The 17467-nt window shown below is 37.0% G+C and overlaps 1 protein-coding gene across 1 annotated transcript; it reads right to left on the bottom strand.

Moving 5' to 3' along the window:
* Nucleotides 1-10170: 10170 nt before the first annotated feature.
* On the bottom strand, nucleotides 10171-17462 carry LOC149690391 (nose resistant to fluoxetine protein 6-like). The gene is made up of 15 exons (XM_089869907.1): nucleotides 16637-17462; nucleotides 14529-14737; nucleotides 14296-14410; nucleotides 14144-14231; nucleotides 14016-14089; nucleotides 13535-13702; nucleotides 13371-13464; nucleotides 12740-12832; nucleotides 12470-12635; nucleotides 12325-12404; nucleotides 12127-12249; nucleotides 11880-12000; nucleotides 11568-11754; nucleotides 11210-11352; nucleotides 10171-11139 (listed from the first exon to the last, which is right to left on the bottom strand). The coding sequence occupies exons 1-15, from the start codon at nucleotides 16989-16991 to the stop codon at nucleotides 10456-10458; spliced, it is 2700 nt and encodes an 899-aa protein (XP_089726033.1). The 5' UTR covers nucleotides 16992-17462; the 3' UTR covers nucleotides 10171-10455.
* Between the last annotated feature and the right edge of the window lie 5 nt (nucleotides 17463-17467).

The following is a 17467-nucleotide window of genomic DNA, read 5'->3' as shown; positions in this document are numbered from 1 at the left end:
TCTCATTGATAAAGTTCGGACTAGGCCTAGAACTATGGGACTAAAGACTGTGAAAATTGCACTGTTATTTTTCATATATCTAGGATTCTGTTACAGCTCACGTGATAGCAAGTACCTTTACGTATGGTGTGCAGCCTTTATTTAAAGTGTTAGTAAGCAAAAAAATTTTATACATATTATATTATTGGATTTTTCGATTCCATAACCTTACAAATACTTGTATTTAAAATTTTGTAAAATTGTGACAAGCGGTTATTTAATTTTACGTAAAAGAAGTGCCATCAGCTCAAACGCGTAGCCATTCCATAGTCTGACGTCACGCTTTTTTTGCTCCGTTATTGGCAGCTTGAAAGCATTGCTTTAGAAAAGTAAGATAGTCTTTCTAACAATGATATGTTGAAGATCGAAGACTTCCACCACGTGGCTTCGCAAATAGACCTTTTCGATGTAAAAAAAGGATAGGCAACCCTCAGTATTGGGACGTACAAGGGGGTTGATACATTGCCGTCACTGGGCACTCTCATGATACAAAATGACTACGGCGCAGGTGCCAAAAAGTTTTACCCCCGTGTCTTTCCCCCTTAGTCACATCGAAATTGTCTATACTAGGGCATACCTGGCATATCTTTGGGAGCTGGCAGCGCCTTTGTCATGTATCTTTGTTGTGTCCTCTTGTATGCCCCCAAGGCGAAGGTGACAGCGAGAACCTTAGGTACTTTTTCCCGCCTTGAGTCTTATTGATACGAAGCAACAAAGGCTTACAAAGTCTTCGTGTGGGGGCCCGTTATAAGAGGATAGTCTATATACGACAGTTCAGGACAATGGTTAAAAATAATGTGAACGGTAGTGATTTTAGGGAAGGGCAAATTTTGTTGAGTGTTTTTACATTTTAATATTTGTTTCTGGTTACCGGCGAGGATTTTTTTAACCGATTGAGCCTTATGGTAACCTTTAGAGCTGAAAACAGCCTCTGGTATGTACCTTTATCGGCTGATAGAATCTGGAAGGACCTATAAATACCCCCAGGTAGAATCAGACCATTGCCAACCCTAGGACTTTCGTTCGGCTTAACAAGTTGTCCATAAAATTCCATACTCAATGGCCTCTGCCAGAGAAAGGTTGATCGCAAAAGGTTGTTTCTTGTAAAATAATACAATACAGCATATTTTATTGACGTCATCTTAGTCGACACTTTAGAAACGAAACTCGTTTGAAGTGCCCCCACATTCTTCAAGGAGGGAGCGGTATCGTCTGCTTGATATAAAGGGTATGGGGATCCAAAGACATTAGATAAGGCTTCACAGTTACCAGTCCTCCACAGTACTTAATTTTTAAAGCCATATCTTTGTAAGGCAACAAGGTGGTCAAACACAGACTCAATTTTACCCCCTTCTTTTGAAAAGGGTAGGTCTATTGTTGAATTTCACAATCCACATTATTATATCTATGATTCTTTGTTAACAAAAGGACCATTTTATAAAATTTCCCTTCCTTATCGTTTTCCGTATTCTTATCATTCTAAACGTAATTAAAAACTTTAGGCCTAATTATTACGATTTCTATACAACAAATGAAACCATTTTACCCTCTCTTGCACTAGCTAGCTAGGATTTATAACAGTGCCTATATTACCGCAATCAGAATAATGGCCATACGATCTGATCTGTCTTTTAACAAAGGGAATATTGTACTGTGCATATAAGTGAATATTGCCAGAAGTAGATAATACTTCTCTTCGAGAGAAGTGTACCATCCACAAAGCGGGAGCAAGGTTACTAAACCGAATCACATACGCGATAAATAGTTCCCTCATCATTACTCTATTAGAGCTTAACTATTTGCCAAGGCGCATGCATGCGCTTGTGCGTTTTTGTCCCACGTCAAGACAATTAAGATTTGTGGGTTGATTGTTGAGGATTTAGTATACCAAACAGTTATAGAATTCACCCTGGCACGGTGCGATAGTTACCCATCTGAAGTTTGATGAGCGGGAGAGCAAACAAAAAGGGGTCTCTCGCCTGGGAAGAATCATGTTACATAACTAAAGTATTAACAGGATACAGAGTGGCATCCTTCTTCTATCATCACCTTCTGATATAAGTGAATATCATTTAGCTTGGACGTTGGTTGGAATGTGTATAGGCTTAGGAATCGGGAAAGGTATATCTCGCACGTTTACGGACGGTTATTGGAAAATTCTGTGACAGAAAACTATTTCTCAAATGTTATTATCGATTCATACGCCTGGCGTTCCTAGCCTGCTGCACTCTCACAAGTCGCCTAAATGCTAAAAGGAAAGCCTGTCTTTTTATGGGAATTTAGATACCTTCTATGTAGTAACCCCACTACATCTCGTTTTTGAAAGGAACCAGGGAAAGCAATGGCTTTTAGGTTTTACGCTTTACTAAACCAGATCCTTTTGTTTTCGTGGTCTTTTTTCTCTCTCCCCGTTAAGAAAAAGGCAAATAAAACCCTTAATAATTCCCAGACGAAATTTCTTGAGCTACCAAATTGAATGAATAACCGCTCAATATTGGAAATTTACTAAGCTAAAACGTTGTAACTCTATTTTACGATTATATCACTAGAATTATCAGGAATACATAGAGTTCATTGGAATTATTGTGCCCCAAAATGTTAATATCTATACGGGTATTGTGGGCCGGGCTTGAGAACTTACTATCCGTCACGCCTCAAAATTCTGACGTTTTTCCAACTGTGATTTTATTGGTTGGTAGCAACGCCAGATCGAGTGCGCGCGCTAGACTGAACTCAGGGCGAGAAGATAAAATTCGTCATAATTAATGATTAGTCTAGTTCTTCCCATGATAAAATCCGACTAGATACCTTGAGTGAAAATCACAACTCCATGATTCCTTTTAGCTGAATCATGAGTTCATAAGATATGTTGGCCATAAGTTTGTCACTGGTTACAAACTGGAGCTTGTAAAAAGGTAAAACGACGCCTGGTAAGGCGCTGTCAAAGGCTTAGTACAGACTAAATAGGACTAGATGGAAGTCCTGAAAAATTAATATTGAGTGTAGGGCTTCAATTCTCGTTTGTAGTTCTCGAACTATCTAGCTCGAGCTGTAAGTCTCTAGCATATTACGAAGTATAGGTATTGTCATACTTATGGATGTAACATACTTTATAAACTTATGGCTGAATGACTGTATATTATCATCCACGTTGAGTTACGATAGTTTACCACTGTAATTCGTTTGTTAGGGAGTGGTTAATTGAAAGTAAGCATGCACGAAAGGCAGGTCCAATTTTATCGAATTCGTCTGTATTATTATTTTTATTACATGTTTGAATTGGGACGATAGGATAAGGATGGTACCCTCGAGGCCCATTTCCCTTAATTGAGAATTCGGTGGTCGGATATTCTCTCTTGCTAAAAGAATAAAAAATGAGCCTTAGCCTTATACACAAAAGAAAACTATTTTTTATCTTTGATTAAATTCCGAAGAATTTCCCGTTTTCGAGTATATACGATCTACTTTACCATCCCCATGGACAATAAGACTTCTTTATGGGGACTTTAATTAGCCTTGTAGCCCCTGTGGTAACATATCACTTAGATTATTTTGTCTTTTTATTTTAAACATAATTAACTTAAATTTTAAGGTATTAAAAGTTGATTACTTGAAAAATTAAAATTATGCAAAATAGTTTTGAAAGTGCTAACGTTTTAAACTGATTTTGTACAGCGAATAACGAACGGTTTTACCATAATTTATCAATTAATTAAAATTAAATACTTGGATTTAATAGTTTTTAATGAAAATTAAGAGGTTCAACATTCAATAGTTACTTGTTAATTTGAAAGTATTCCGAACCTTAACTTCGCTGTAGTTTCTTAGTTATTCGATGTGTTGAACCACCATTCCTGAAATAAGCGGCTAGAGATCAGTTAAGTTATAACCCCATGAAATTCTAAATAAAACGTATTCCAAATGGAGACCATCAGTAGTTTTAGTAAATGCATGATCATTAAGGTAGGCGTAACTTCATAAAATGAATTTATTAAAGTTTCCCTGTAATATTGATTCACGAGATTTCTGCAAAATACCCAAGACTGTTCGCTCTAAACTTTCAACTTCATCAGTATTCAAGGGAGATTTTTTTCCGAAGAAATGCATTATTATACGCTCAGATAATACTTCTCCATTTATTTCTACAAGCCCATGCAGCGGCGGAATCGAAAGAAGTTCGCTACTTAGGTATGTGTACAATACACTTGCACTATCTTTCCTGGAAGAGATTTGCCCCATAAAACATTAAGCATCCGAGCTAGATTCAAAACGGAAAGATATAAGTAATGACTTTTACTATAAAAAAAGCAAAGTTACCCAAGCCCGAAAGAGATTATGTAAGCGTATACCTACAGATTTGAAGGTAATTAACACGAAATTGTAAATAGAAAGGTATAATGGTATACCAGCATCATGGGCTAAGTTCCACAATTCCTGATTTCGTAATGCGTTAAAAGTTCCTTGGCAAAACTACGCCGAAAACCTAACTCATTTATTCCAAAATCTAACCATCTAAAATGTGTTTTTTTTTTTGTTAATGTTGAAATTTTCAGGCGTATGTGCCAAAACTACCTTAGTATTAGGTGAATTCATGTTGCCTTGAAGGAGAGAGGGATGGAGTGGTAATTTCCATATCTGCAACGTCACTGTCTGTACCCCCTTCTACGACAACGAAGTTCTCCCAACATCCTCAGCGTTTCGGTTGGGTCGTACACTACGGAAACATCCAGGATGCCCTCCGTGTCTTAAAAATAGAAGCTATAGTTCTTATACAAATACAATCGCGTTATGCGGCAGCATTTAACAATCGCCTACCGAAGAAGGGGCGTACGCAAGGTACGCTAGGAGACTTTCATTGCCGCTGATCGCCCATCATTACCGCTCCATCGTACCTCTATTCTCCCTGATGTTACATACAGAGAAAGATTTGCGTTAATAATAAAATTGCAAAAATTTGTTGCTAGGTGACGCTAAAGAGAAACCGTGAATCCCCTGACATCTCTTCATTTAGGGAACTCTGGGTCCATCTAGGTATAATAATCTTTTGTTTTTTTAAAAGTAGGGATCCCTTAATTACTGCCCTTGGGCCAAAGGTAACGCCAGGCGGAGCCCCGAGTTCACTACACCCCCTTGCCTACTCGAACTGCCTCTAGCGGTGCTTCTTGTCCCTAGGGAAATACCCCAAGATGCGCAGGCGTGTGGGTTTGTTTCTCTTCAGGAATAAATGCATTACTTTACAGGGTCTTCGTTGTTTATTATAATAGCCGCGGCGCTCGAACGATGCAATAACTTCAGTTCATTTAACTCTGTTTAAACGATAACTTTGAGTTGATACGCTTCAAATATATATACGAAAGAAAAGAAGTGGAAAATTTAGTAAAGCGCGCTCTAGAGGAACATTGGGCAAAGTTATTACCGTACCGTTTTGAAATATAGGAACGTTCCCATCTGCTTCCATCATTCTACTTACTTACCTGCTGCTCAAATGTACACTTTCTATTGATGGAGACGAGGCTTAGCTATTAGGTCTTTTTCCATCTATAAAATGTTTCCACTTATTCGGTTTATGTAATAGTAAAAAAGTAAAGTTGAGATAGGTTTATATAACGAAGTATAATTTGTTAGAAAACATTCATACTCTGAAGAATTTGGGCACGTTTTACCAACCTCCTTGAGAGTATAATGATTTAAGTAAAATTGTTTGGGCACCTAACAGCTTGTTCTTCCATGGGTTTACTGATTTTTGGTCAACGTCACAAAGGGGCGTTCAGTGCATATACCGAAAGATCGGTTTTACTCGCTGAACGCCCTCAACAACACCTACGAAACAGTAAAAATTGACCTTGAAAGATTAAAAATGTCAAGATTCCTGAGCCATGCATTAAGAGGGAAGCATTAGTACCACTGGTAACCATCTTGTTTTACTTATTGCTTTAAAATTGCCAGGGTTTCGTGGTTTCAGTAGTTTTTGTTCTCTTCATAAGTAATTGCGATGTTAAGCTATGGGTTTTTTCGTCTATTATGTTTTTTCCATATTAGGTCATTAGTATCTTTAATTTTTTTCTTATGTTTTACGTTAAATTTTAAACAATGGTCTGGGAGGATGAATTTATGTTCTTAAAATAGACCTTAATCTCGAAATAAAACGAATACTCGATTAGAAAATAGGCCGACATTAAAAGAAATATACAGGGGGTTTCTGAAAGGTCTGGCAGAAATTAAGGGTGCACGATTTTGTGTCGAAAATGTAACTTCTATCTCCATTTTGCCGTCCGGGAAACTGTTTTCGAGTTATGATTCAAGGGTTTTAGGGATGACCCCTTAATTAACTTAGAAATCTTTGTCTTGAAATCAGTTTCTTAAGGGGTTATCCGTAAAATCCTCTGGACAATCTTAATTTAAAAACAGTGTCTCTTGTGGCGAAATGGAGATAGAAGTTACATTTTCGAATCAAAATCGATTTATCAAAAAACATCCCCCTTAATTTATGGCAGACTTATATCAGAAACACCCTGTATTAATTGAACAAGTCTTAATTGTACATAACAAGAACCAGTGAGGATCTCAAAGTCTTTAAATACTTCAAGCAATATATACTTTTGCCAGTTGTTATCATATTCGACTAAAAATATGCATTTTAATAATAATATTATACAAAAATTTAATTGTATCTATTAATCACATTTTAAACTTGCAGTTGTTATTTTTAAAACACGAGTACTTTATTTATAGTAGGAATGCATAGATTCTACTTGGAATCCTTAAGCGATCATACTAATATCTGATTGAAGGTAAGGGGGAAGGGCTTAAAACTTTGTTAAACCGTCCGCTTCACCTTCCTCGCTTTTTATTGGTTATTGACCCTAAATTTACTCGTTCAACACACTTGTTTACATTTGAGTTCGGCGTTCATCGCGGTACAGGCAGCTAACTACGTCAATATCACGTGGGTTAAAAGTTCAAATACATTATACATGACGTCAGGGGTGACAGCTCATACACGTCCTCCCCTTTATTCAAGCAGAAAGACACAGAAAATGACAGACTGTTAAAGATTCCAAGTAGAATAAATATATTTATATTCCTGTCTATAGAGACACTAACTCCATACTCGGCTGGTTTCTAAAGCTATATTAGCTCAAAATCAACCGGAATTTACTGTAATATAACAATTGTAATATCCCGTTATTTAGTTTTACTTAATCTTATGGTTAATGCATACTCGGGTTGAAAGTTTCCAAAACTAGGTTCCTCATATATTTATATATATATATATAAAAAACCGGTTCTAATTTACATAAAAGCACGATAAGCACGCCTTCCTCATAACTAGATACCATAATTTTCGTTTCATTTTGTTTTGTTTCATTTTTTTCCGGGATTTTTCCTACTCTATGAATATCATTTCCAGGATTTTAATGCTTTCGGACCCGGTAACCTCTTAGATAAGACGTATTACGGTTATAAACCTTTTCCGCTTTTTTGCGTTATGTATAGTAGAAAGAATTCTTGGTGTAATGGTCTATGATGTGAGAAACCTGGGATTTATAAGACGACGTTGCGTTGATGTGTAATTTTAACTGCCTTAAAGGGATACACCCGGCTTGAATTATTTTTTTTCTTTTTTAATTGAAAGAGCGTATTAAAATAATGAATTTATTAATTGGAACCATGTTTCTATCTATAATATTAAAAGAGATACGAGCAATTAAGTTTGCGTATGGATGACACTACGCGTTAGGCTTATGCGAGAAGCAGTGGGGAGTAGCTCTATTGGACGAATCCGTCAGATGGTACTAGGCGTCCTATAGATTTACTCCCCAGTGCTTCGCGGGGAAGTCCAACGCGTAGTGCCATCCATTACGGAAACTTAACTGCTCGTATCTTCTTTAAAATTGTAGATACAAACATGGTTCCAATTGATATAGTCATTGTTTTCAACGCTCTGACGATTAAAAATTAGAAAAATTCCAGTACGAAGTATCTCTTTAAGCTTTTGATAGTTTTAATACTTAAAAATATTTCCAAAATGGTTAATAAAGTAGGGGCTTAGACTGGGTGAGGATGAGGTTAATAACTGCTCAGTATTTTGGTGTAAAATATCTGTAGCTCGCGGTTGGCGATTGCAGCTTCACCTTGGACTAGAGTAGAGTTAAAAGTAATCAAGGCAACGACTATATGGATGCCTTACTTATGAAATAATCGAGTCATAACTTACATCATAAATAATCGATTATTATTGATTATCCATTATCGTTTCTCATATATTATACATTATGAGGGGTACATTGGGAACCAAAATGCTATTGAATTAAAAAGAGATTAATATCCGTTCAAAATCCAGCGAAAATCCATTTTACATTTTTTTCTTTTCTTTTTTGCATTTAAAAATGATCTTAGGAAAATATTGGAATTTCCAATTTAACTAGATGAAGAGTAAGGCTATAGCTAGGAGAATCTATCCATTGTCTTTTTTCCTTGGAAATAGAAAATTCAGTTACTTCTTTTTTTATTCTTTACTTCGTCGGAAGCGAAAGTCCCACTGCGCTTTTTATCTATCTTCTAGGTATAACCTCTTTATAAGATAAATCGACTTTCAGAATTTCAATTTCGTATATATATCAGTACCGGCAAGTATACTATACGGGAATAGGACTGCTTGCCATATCCAGTACTTGCCCAAAGGCAAAGATTCCACTCCCGACTCTCGTAAAGCTTATAACCCTTTTGCAATAACCTTATAATAGTTTGCGTAAGTGTGGGGTCGGAGAGATATCTGCTATGAAGAAGCATCCTTTATGAATGCGCTCATAGAGGAGCGCCACCTAATGGCATATTTTAGAGAGAGATTTGTAGAAATGGGGGAGAGTAGCCTCTGTACTTCATCAACGACAGTATCCTCGGCTTTTTGGACTTTAGTAGAGTCGCGCTGTACCGAAACGTCGAGTATGCCCTCTGTGTATTAAAAATAGAAGCTAGGCAAGAACAGTTATGGAAAACAGTTTATAAAAATGGTGCTTCTCGGCAGCACTTGTTAATGTACGCGAGGTACTTTGGGCTAGGCTTTCATTCCCGTCTAGGTCATGTGGAGACCTAGCTCTCCGAGAATCCAGACATGCATGTGGGTTTGTAGTTTCGCCCATACGCAGAGAGAAAAAATACCATTCCCCTCTCTCTCACACTCAAGGTTGGACTGGACTGGACTAGACCATGCAGTTAAGAAAAATCACACTAGATCAAATCTTTGTTAAGCTCGGGTTTGTAGATGAAACTTTAAAACGAAGGAGGCGCATCAGTCTCTTTAATTTTGTCTGGCGACAATGCACGCATTCATAAATTTTCTTTACTTTTAATTGCCGTTTAAGGCGGGTTATGCAATAACTGTGGCCACATGTTAGTCTTACGCATTTATTATAGTCCCATACTTACGAAGAATATTATAGGCCTATGATATTGCTCAAATTGAAACACCGCCGGGAGTGCATTTGGATATACGTTCTATGAGATTGAAAATACGAATAAGACATCCAGTTATAGTATTACTTTGGATGGGATGAAAAAAATACAGTCTCTAGTAGTTTAGATTATGTTCATTGAATTTAAATATCTATTTGTATTGCTTCGTTGCGCCGTGCTATTCCTATTACTACAAAATTGCAAACCAAATTCAATCGGCTACTAATGCTTTTAAGAGGCGTGGTTCTGTCCAAATTTCTCATTGGACGATCGGGTTTTCAATTGACATTTTCTGGAATGACAATATTGTTTACTAATGTCTCATGACGTAGAGGCTATACAGATGTATTTTGTCGGTAATTACCGTTATTTTATTACGATAATTTACAGCGTAATTACAATAAAATGAGTATGACACTCAATTAAGTATGTTAATGAAGGTTAATTAAGGTTTGATTAAACATTATTAAAACTCGCACTCTTTCAAAGAGATTTTATTCGAAAAACATATTTAATTCGGGGTTTAAATGAGTTCAAATATTAATTTGATTCATTTGTTTATTTTTATGTTGTCTCTAATTAAGTGCTTTGGGTATATAACTTTGTCGCAATTTCCTGCTTAAGTTGAACATGTTTTAAAATATGCTAATTTCATTAGGTCTTTAACGTGATTCGAATTGAACTGATTTTTACTTGTTTATTTATCAGGAAGATGAAATATGTCTGGTTTTACGGAGCACCGAGACCTTGCATATGTCAAATGATGTCGTTGATTCTTCGAGTTATGACTTGGATACGTCACATGTGTTTCATCGGCTGTGGATCTTTAAGTTCTTTGAAGGTAAGTTGAATTTTTAAGCTTAGATATGGAAATTGCTTTTGCGGGATAAAATAAAACATCGCGAGTTCTTTGTAAGCAGACGGCGTTTCGGTTTCAACTTATTTAAGCATTTAAGGGAGTCAGGTATTTTTCATGTTGGTTAGCTCAATTTTATTTGTGTCGTCTGGTTTTTCGGGTTTTATATTGAGATTGGTGAAGAGTTCTTCATTGGACCTTTTCCTTTGAGTTGAGAGTGGTGGTGGCGAGGTACTTCTTTCGATTTGTTTACCATTATAATCATAATTGATGGCGTGTCCATTTTTATGGGATTCCGTCATTGCGTCCGCCTTGGAAAAGTTGTCCAAAATCTGTGACAACCCTATATGACGCTGTTGGTTCTGTTGCGTTTGCGCTCTTAATGTTGACATTAACTCCGGGTTGAGTCTCAATTCGGCCATTTTCTTGGCCTGTTCCTCGGTGTCCGTGATGGGTTCCGATTCAGGAGAGACAGTTGTGACCATGGAAGCTGTTAGTTTACCAACAACATCTTCTTCGGAGCGTTTTCGACGGTAAACGTAGTTTTCAGGGTGTTGGGACTGTTTTTCCGGGTCATTGTTGGCGTTTTGATTATTGGACACTTGGAGATTGTTGGATGTATCATTGATACGTAACGAGTTACGAATGATTTTGGAAACGCGTCTGGCTTTACGGACCATTCCTCCAAAAATAACGCGGTCCAAGCTGGCAAACGGGGCTTCAACCGCAAGATACGCCATTGCGGATACGGCCACTGTTATGACTAAGTTACCAAGAAATTCGTAGATCTGTTAACATAAAAATATTTATTTTAGGCCCCATTCTGAACCCAACTTTGAGTTCCACGGATGTACTTACGGTTTCAATGTGTTCGAAGGGCACTGTATGCTTCTTGCTACCCATTCGGACCCACATAACAGGCATTTGCGTCAAATAGATCATGTAGACTAAGCGGTTGAAAGGGATGAAAATTTTCCATGATAATAACGTATTTACCCAGCCTAATTTGAATAAATCAGTTGAATTATATTATTAAGGGCCACAATTAAAAAAAAACCATTTCAATAGACCATTTCTATGTAACTAAGAGGGAAAGCCACTTGTGTATCACCACGAGAGTGCGCTGAGACGGCAGTGTATTAACCCGTTTGTACGTCCCGATACCGATGGTTGTCAACACCCCATTTTTTACGTCGAAAAGGTCTATGGTACATACCTCCATATCCATAACAACAGGCGAATATTACCCAACATACGCTAAAAGACCAAGCAACACGATATAGGGATTGGTGAGCTGCCATTCCCGGTACTGTTGGTTCTGAACCGTTTAGCCAATCATATTCGCTCATTATTACACCCAGGGCCAGGGTGGTTGATAAGGCCCAGCCTAGCAGAACCATGACCTTGAAAAAATTCTTAATATTATGTACGGTTTAAGCAAACCTAAACATCTAAAAAAATGTGCGATATCCAGGTGATCCATACTTATGAACAGTGTGATGATAGGTTTATGATATTAGAAACAAACCTTGTTAAGTTTTATTTCACTCTTCCTGTAAAGAAGATAACCAAATAGAAATCCAATAAGATAGGTTCCAATGTGAGATACAGCGAAAAAATGATTGAAAAGCGTTAAATCCTTGAATTTTCTAAATATAAAATTTAAAGAAAAAAGTAAAGCTAGATTAGTCTGCAAATTACTTTGCCCGGGGATACGTAAACTTTTTTTGACTGATTAATTATGTATGTATGACGAATTTTGCAAAAACACTCACAGCATCTTTTCGGTGTTAAGAGGCAACCACACGTTTAACTTGTAAGCAACGACTATTATAGCGGACCACAGACAGCTTAAAAATGTTAGAACGCAACTGATTATGATGCCCAGTTTGGGTTTCCTGAAATTGACAATTGACCATAGTGTTTAAACGACTCTCAATACTCAATTATTTAAAAAAAAAAGCAATTTGTACTTGTAAAACATGATGAGGAACAATGGACTAAATGCATAGAAGAGGACATCAACCGAAACGAACCAAGTATAAACCAGACACTGTGGGAAACATTTTCCTCAATTTTGAATGAAGTACTTAAAGATTGGCAGGGTTTTAATTTTACCATATCGAAGTAATCGAACCAGCTGTTGATGAATAATAAAGTGGCCCACCAGGTTCGTTGACAAACTTCAGCTTCCCTGGTCACCACTTCGTTCCATAAGGGACCGGACCCCATGAGGGGAAGTAAAAAGGCAACGCCCACAATGAACGCGATGGATGGAAATAACCTACAAAGTTATAAGCAAGTTCATAAGGACATTATCTCTCTCTCTCAATCTCCTTATGGCAAGTTGTAAAGCAGGGTGATCAGTTTAGGCAGTGTGGACCTTACCTCCATAGCCTTCGAGCGTAGAATCCAAAAATATTTAAGTGCCCTCCCGATGTTTCCAGGTACATCATGCCCATATTGGCCACTAGAAGACCACTGCGAATAAACATTTATATCTTATACTATATGTTTCAGACAGTGGACTGTTTGCTTGTATGTTCTTTGGACAAAGTTTCCGAATTTGATTAACCAAACTGTGGGGTCAATATCAGTACAACTTGGGGAAGGTTCGTTAGAAGTGGTTTGGTTCTGTTCTTCTCAAGGTTGAGAATGAGGCGAACTCATAGCCAGTAAGACTTTGTTAAGAACGTCCTATTCTAGATCCCCGTAACAATTTAGCTTTATGAATAACCCCTAATTAAGCGTAATTTTATTGAATTTAAGTTTTTTAAAAACTGGTTTTTCGTTTTGCGCTTTTTAGAGCTGGAAAACGATTGTTCCGACCCTATACGGCTGTGTCCCTTCCCCCCCCCCCCATTTCCGGTCTTCCCCAGTTTTAGGTGTGACGATAATATGGCCGGGGTCTATCTTGTTAAAAAAATAAAATCATGCAGATATTTCATTTAGGTGATCCCAAAACGGACAACCTCCGGGTATCTTAGACCTTAGATAGTAATTTTAAGCTAGTTCTTACCTAATGAGAAAAAACGTATCCACGACGAAAAATGTGTTAAGTAAAACAGAAAAGAAAGGATCCTTAGCAAATTCAACATAGTTCAAAGTTCGATCTGTCGAGTTGTAAAGCATGTTTAATTGAGTTAGCAAAATTGCATCTCTAACGTTTTAAAGTCTACTAACTCATGGAATAACGAATTATAAAATGAAAAGTATGTGTTAGAACAATCCACGTGATGCATAACACCTTCATTCCGTTTAAACATAGTAGTCTGTTGGTTTTCACTTCGGTTTTTAACAGACGTTTACCATTTGTGTACAGGGAAAAGTGTAACAAAATTGACAAGGCACCTGAAAATAATCTTTACGTAAATTTCAGTATATATAAAAGCATAAATTTATGAGATATGTTCCATAAGTATGACGCTACCTATACTTCGTAATGCTTGAGACTTACAGCTCGAGCTAGTTCGAGAACGACAAGCGCGAATTGATTGTCTACACTCAGTTAATTTTGCAGTCCATCTTCTTATTTAGTATATACTTAGCCTTTGACAGCGTGTCATCAGGCGTCGCTTTACCTCGAATCTATGACCTACGTCACTTCATGACCAGTGAAAAACTTATGGAACTTATCTTATAAACTAATGATAAAAGGTAATACCGTTTTTAGGCGCTGACAGTAAATCAACCGCAGTAGCCGAGATCAAAACAATCCCCAGTACAGTAAAAACAAACCTGCAGTGATAAAGCATTAAAGTTTGACTTGTCAGGTATTGTTATATTACTTACATAACAAATACCTGTTGCCAGTTGAAAACCTTTTCTTCTTTTACCTCGCATCCGAGTACTTCAACATCCAACGGATAACCTCTGAGAACTTCAACCCCCAAAATAATAAGGCGTAAGATTGAGATAAATCGGTCTTCATTCAAGTCACATACCAGTTGAAAATAAGTTGTTCATATCTTCAGCGTTGCACGTTGAGGGTATGCATAATCCCAATCTGAATTTCATACTTGCCATAAATTTAACTTTATCCTGGTTATGGCCGAATATCTGCGGAATACATTTTTATCAGATAAATTCAGTACTAGCAAAGAACCAATAAGACCCAAGAAAGCTTATTTTGGAGTTCATGCATGTGTTCTCAGGCATATTGCTTTTTGTTGTATACCGTATCGGGTCCTGTTAAGTTTACAAAGTCCAGTTCAACGTTTTTAGGTAGCATGGGTGTGAATATCGCCGAACAGTATTTTCCAGTGATTTTGGCTTTTTGTTTGGTTTTTTCCTTGACCTTTACGGACAGGCAAAGGTCGTAGTCACCCAGTGAGTAAAGAGTAGCTCTGGTTATACCAACTGGGATCTTCCCGGTAGCGTCCAGCACTAAGAAAAACGGTTTTCGAGTGGTCAAACATTACATCTCAATGCGTGTATAGAATCAATAATATAATTTAGAGGTATACATAAGACTAGAATATTTTCGTTTTAAATCGAAGAGAGTTTAGAATAATAAATATATCAATTGGAACCATGTCGCTACCTACAATATTAAGGAAGATACGAGCGATTACGTTTCCCTAAGGGATGGCACTACGCGTTGGGCTTTCCTGCGAATAATTGGGGAGTGCATCCATTGGACGAATCCATCAGGTGGTAATAGGCGTCCAATAGGGGCACTCCCAAGTACGGAAACTTAATTGTCTGTATCTTCTTTAAAATTGTAGATAGAAACGTGGTTCCAATTTACATATTCATTACTTTATACCTCTATCAATTAAAAAAATCTAGCCCGCTGTATCCCTTTAAAAATTTCATTACTGGTCGAGGAGTCGAGCTCTTCATTGGGTTAAAGGTTAAATATTATTCAAAATATGCTAGTTTAAATTACGGGTTTGTATTCAAAATTACCATTTCGAAAATTACAGTCTATTTTGAAGTGAGGGGTAATTAGTCGTATAAAAATTCCGAGTGTATTTTCAACTGTATGTCGGCCACGCATCGTCAACCTTGATTATAACCCTCTCTTTCAACATCAACACAATTATGATAATTTTCGAGTTAATGATATTCACGGAAGGAGGAAAGTGGTGCTTTTTTGCCATGCAGTTAAGCATGGATGTAATAGTTTTCAAAGTGTTTTATTTAATAATTCGAAACTGGTTAGGGGAGTTGAAACAGTTACAAGCCCCATCGTTTAGGTAATGAATTGAGGACCGAGTTAGATCTCAGACCACCTAACCATGGACAGGTGAAGCCCTGTTAAACCCAAGTTAACAATTGGCTAACGCGCCCTCACACGCATCTACTGACTGCAATTTATCGCCGAATTTTATTATTTTACCAGTGTTTGGTGATAACCTCGTGACACCCGCCGCCACAGCGCTGTATGTCAAGTGTTGCTCTAAGCAAACCTAGCTCCCTATTCAGTTGCCTGTCCATGGTTAGGTGGTCTGAGGTTTGAGATTTCATTAGTTCACTGGCTCGAAAACTACTGTAATTTTTAATGTTATGTTACTGCTTTCGAACTGTTTTAACCCTATACATCATTATGTAGCTGCCGAAGGGATATCGGCATTGTTTAATCCTTGGTCGTGTTTGTATACATTAGAGATGGAGATCACTGTGATTTATTGCTTCTGTTTGCGGCAAGTCCACCACCAGGTGACACGTCTACTCTTTCTTAAATATTATTTCGGCTCATTCTTACTTAAGGAGAGTATTATAGGGCTATGATTACATGAATCATGATTAGAAAATACCCAGGGGAAGATAATGAAAACTGAGATAGTGACATTAACTGTGTTATCATGTGTTCTCTAATACATAAATATGTTCTTAGTCTCTTTTTTATGTAAACTGAGATAGTGGCATTAACTGCCTAGCTTCTTGCGATCATATGTTCTCTAATACATCAATATGTTTTTAGTCTCTTTTGTAAATTTTTCAACGCAGACAGAGTATGTGCATCACTAATTAACTTCAACAAACGATTAAAAAGACCCATTCAAAAGGGGGAGGCAATAACGTCTGCTTGATACAGGATTAACACTGAACATTGATTGGTTATGTGTGGACAACAAAGACATCAGATAGGACTTCAATATTACCAGTCCACCCAATTTGTTCCGTAATGTTTCAATCCATATCTTAATTTACGTCTTTGTTGACAAACACAAATCAATGTTTCGTCTTTAGAAAACCATGATTGTGATCAAAAATCGTACTCTATTTTACCACAGGATTTTTTAGAAGTGTCTATAGAATAACAAAAGCCATTCTTACTTGATACTGCCCAAAATTTGAATGATTTTAATCCACCAATCAGAGCTAAGAAACTGCCTTGACATTCTGGGGACATATCAACATCGGACGCTGTTTTTATCATTGAAGGCAATAAGCTCTTTATCCCATTACGTATTCCGTCACTCGCAAATTTCAGGGCTATTTTCCAACTTTTTAACAATTTTTCGTCTCTAGTCTCCACAGTATCATTTGTTTTCAAAACAACACTGTTTAGTTGTTCCTCAAACGTTAATTCAGTCTCTTTAACAACTTCCAAAGATCCATTTTGTCCCTTAACACTAGTCCTGGAAATTCCAGAGAGCGCGACTAAAACGTAAAATACTTGTAAGAACATTTCTCATTTACTAATAATTGAACTATGCCTGGATTTAATTGAGAAACAGGGGTTTATATATGTGTAGGAATACACTTGACGTCATTTGAAAATAAATGTTAACAGATGTATCCCATTGGTCAGAACAAATTAATATTCCCCCCACACCGGTGTTGCTGACCCAAGTGTTCACTAGTGTAATTGGTAATTCTATTGTTAAAAATTTGTTGATCTCAACGTAATTTCACTAAAGGTTGAAGTCACGGTCTTTAGTCTCTTGGGGTTAGTTTTAAGAAAAAGTGTTTTATATTAAATTAAGGAAAATTGTAGTATTCAAGCGAACAATGGCTCATGCTTTTTGAGTATCGCGCAGTTTCTTGCCAACGAAGTCGTTAAAAAGATACTTAAACTAAATAACATTTTTATAATAACAAATTCTTTGAACTTTATATCAAAACGACTTTCTTCTTCGGAATGAATGAGTTTTGGAAGTGTCT

This window comes from Phalangium opilio, unplaced genomic scaffold, assembly GCF_054372755.1.
Source record: "Phalangium opilio isolate 3A_F unplaced genomic scaffold, DU_Popi_V2 ptg000031l_1, whole genome shotgun sequence".
NCBI lineage: Eukaryota > Metazoa > Arthropoda > Arachnida > Opiliones > Phalangiidae > Phalangium > Phalangium opilio.
Note: the sequence above shows the minus strand (reverse complement) of the source record. Positions and strands in the feature narration are given on the sequence as shown.

Bases quoted from the DNA above. Each gene is read 5' to 3' on its own strand.
- LOC149690391 (XM_089869907.1), bottom strand. From the start codon at position 16,991: ATGTTCTTACAAGTATTTTACGTTTTAGTCGCGCTCTCTGGAATTTCC. The intron at 12,833-13,370 runs GTAAGAACTAGC...GTTTATTCGCAG, and splicing joins GATACGTTTTTTCTCATTAG to TGGTCTTCTAGTGGCCAATA. The intron at 12,636-12,739 runs GTAAGGTCCACA...ATAACTTTGTAG, and splicing joins TACGCTCGAAGGCTATGGAG to GTTATTTCCATCCATCGCGT.